The following is a 1,913-nucleotide window of genomic DNA, read 5'->3' as shown; positions in this document are numbered from 1 at the left end:
TGATTCTCTGCAACCCTAACTCCAACATTTATCTCCTATTGCTCTAGGTCTTGGACCAAGGTGGAATTGGTTAATTGTATTCATGCTAGCTAATAAACGGCTCCTCGAAAGTAGTGAAACTCAAATGAAGAGGAGCTATTGGGCCCAAAATTATTGGTAGCTACTAAAATAGAGACTATTTCTTCCTTCATTGAAGGACATGGTAACCATTGCTAGTGGTAGCTTTTGATCGGATCCTTCGCATCTTCTTTTCTAACTTGCTCCTTGGTGATAATTCCATGATCTTACGTAGTGGCAATATAATTTATATGATAAGTGGATATTACTCAATAGTTAATTTGATAATGCATTATTTTCAGTGTTTATAAAGTTTTTGGAGTTTGAAATATTGACTTGAAATCAGAGTAAAAGGGACAAATCTATTAATTGTTCTTAAAAAATATTCAAGGTTACAATAAGAGGATGAAATCCTACATGATATTTTCTATACATGGAAAAGAAAATGGAGAAAGGCTATCAAGCACCTACAAGCTTAGTTGAAGGTTCAAGGTAGAGGTACCATTACGTTTAGTTCTACTACTATAAGTGGAATCCTTCATAATGGTTTCAAATTTGTAAGGATAGTCATGGTCGACTTCTAAGGGCCTTGCTAATATTGGTGGTGTAGTTGACTTGGAGTTTGAAAGGGTGTTGAGAAAAGTTGCACGAAGTTGGGAACGAGCGTGGAGATTTAGAACAAATTCTTCCATGCAAGGAATGCTTGTTTGGAGAAAAGGAGCAATGTGTGCGTATTCACTCGTAGCCTTGATGCTGACATGCTTGGCCACATTACTAGTTAATGAGAACATGCCATCACCTATCCATTGTCCTTCATGATCCCCAAGGTATGAGAAGCGATCATTGTAATGTCTGCGGCGCGCCAAATCCTCCCTTTTTGTGAAGACAATTGGATCAGGCTCAATGGTAGTGGATGAGTGTTGTTGATAATGCCATGGATTTCTCGAGAGTTTTCTTGGTTTGTGGTAGGGGCTTGGAATAAAGGCTTGTTTTTGTATTGACCTCTCTTTCTTATGAGCATTTTGGTGGCCACCAAAGGCTTGGGAGCTTGCAAACTTCCTAGGGCAAAAAGGGCATGTATACATGGTAGTAGTAGCAGTGGTAGTTTTAGACTCCACTTGTTTGTGTGGGTGCGGAAAGACCGTAGCTGTAGACTCCACTTGTTTGTGCGAGTGCGTAAACATGGAGGGAGAGGCATTCGTTGAATTAGGAGTCTCCATTTGGACAATGGTGGTGGGAACCATGGTGGTGAGGAATGGCTCAAACTTGAAGGGTGGGGCTATGGGATAATTGGGGCGTGTGATCGTGGTCATAGTGGAAACCCCAAACAACGTAAGGTGTGAGCTATCTACACGACTAGGCAGAGAGGGAGGGTTCTCTGCTAATGACGATGGATATGGGCCTACACGACTAAGCAGAGAGGAAGGGTCCTGTGCATATGAAGATGGATATGGGTCCTCTGCTGCAGCACTGCACATGTCGACCAGCTCCTCCATAGCCAACCTTTAAGCTCACTGCAGCCAAATTAAAGAGCACGCGCGACTCTACATGACATCTCTCTCTCTCTCTCTCTCTCTCTCTCTCTCTCTCTCTCTGAATCAGGCCTCAAGCTGGGACTTTGCTTATAACGACTCCTAGGCTAGACTCCTAGTAGAAAAACAAAAGCAAAAGCAATGCAAGCATAGCTCCATCATGAAAATGCCTCCAGCACCAGCTGCTGCGCCGAGTACTCGAACTACCAACGTACAAACAAATTCAAATGAAACATCGCAAAGTAAAGAGAGATGCATCTGCTTTCCACGCACAGAGAGAGAGAGAGAAAGAGAGAGAGAGAGAGAGCTGCAAGGCGCCAGCCT

At 42.9% G+C, this 1,913-nt stretch overlaps 1 protein-coding gene across 1 annotated transcript; it reads right to left on the bottom strand.

Annotated features, from left to right (window-relative positions):
* Window positions 1-401: 401 nt before the first annotated feature.
* Window positions 402-1,647, bottom strand: LOC147463447 (uncharacterized). Its single transcript, XM_086528873.1, has one exon. It carries the CDS (start codon window positions 1,551-1,553, stop codon window positions 525-527), a length of 1,029 nt encoding a protein of 342 aa, XP_086384999.1. The 5' UTR covers window positions 1,554-1,647; the 3' UTR covers window positions 402-524.
* Between the last annotated feature and the right edge of the window lie 266 nt (window positions 1,648-1,913).

Source organism: Adiantum capillus-veneris, chromosome 2 (assembly GCF_014529385.1).
Source record: "Adiantum capillus-veneris isolate H3 chromosome 2, ASM1452938v2, whole genome shotgun sequence".
In the NCBI taxonomy this organism is placed as follows: domain Eukaryota; kingdom Viridiplantae; phylum Streptophyta; class Polypodiopsida; order Polypodiales; family Pteridaceae; genus Adiantum; species Adiantum capillus-veneris.
The sequence above is the reverse complement of the archived record's forward strand: the minus strand, read 5'-3'. Positions and strand labels throughout refer to the sequence as shown.

Bases quoted from the DNA above. Each gene is read 5' to 3' on its own strand.
- LOC147463447 (XM_086528873.1), bottom strand. From the start codon at position 1,553: ATGGAGGAGCTGGTCGACATGTGCAGTGCTGCAGCAGAGGACCCATAT.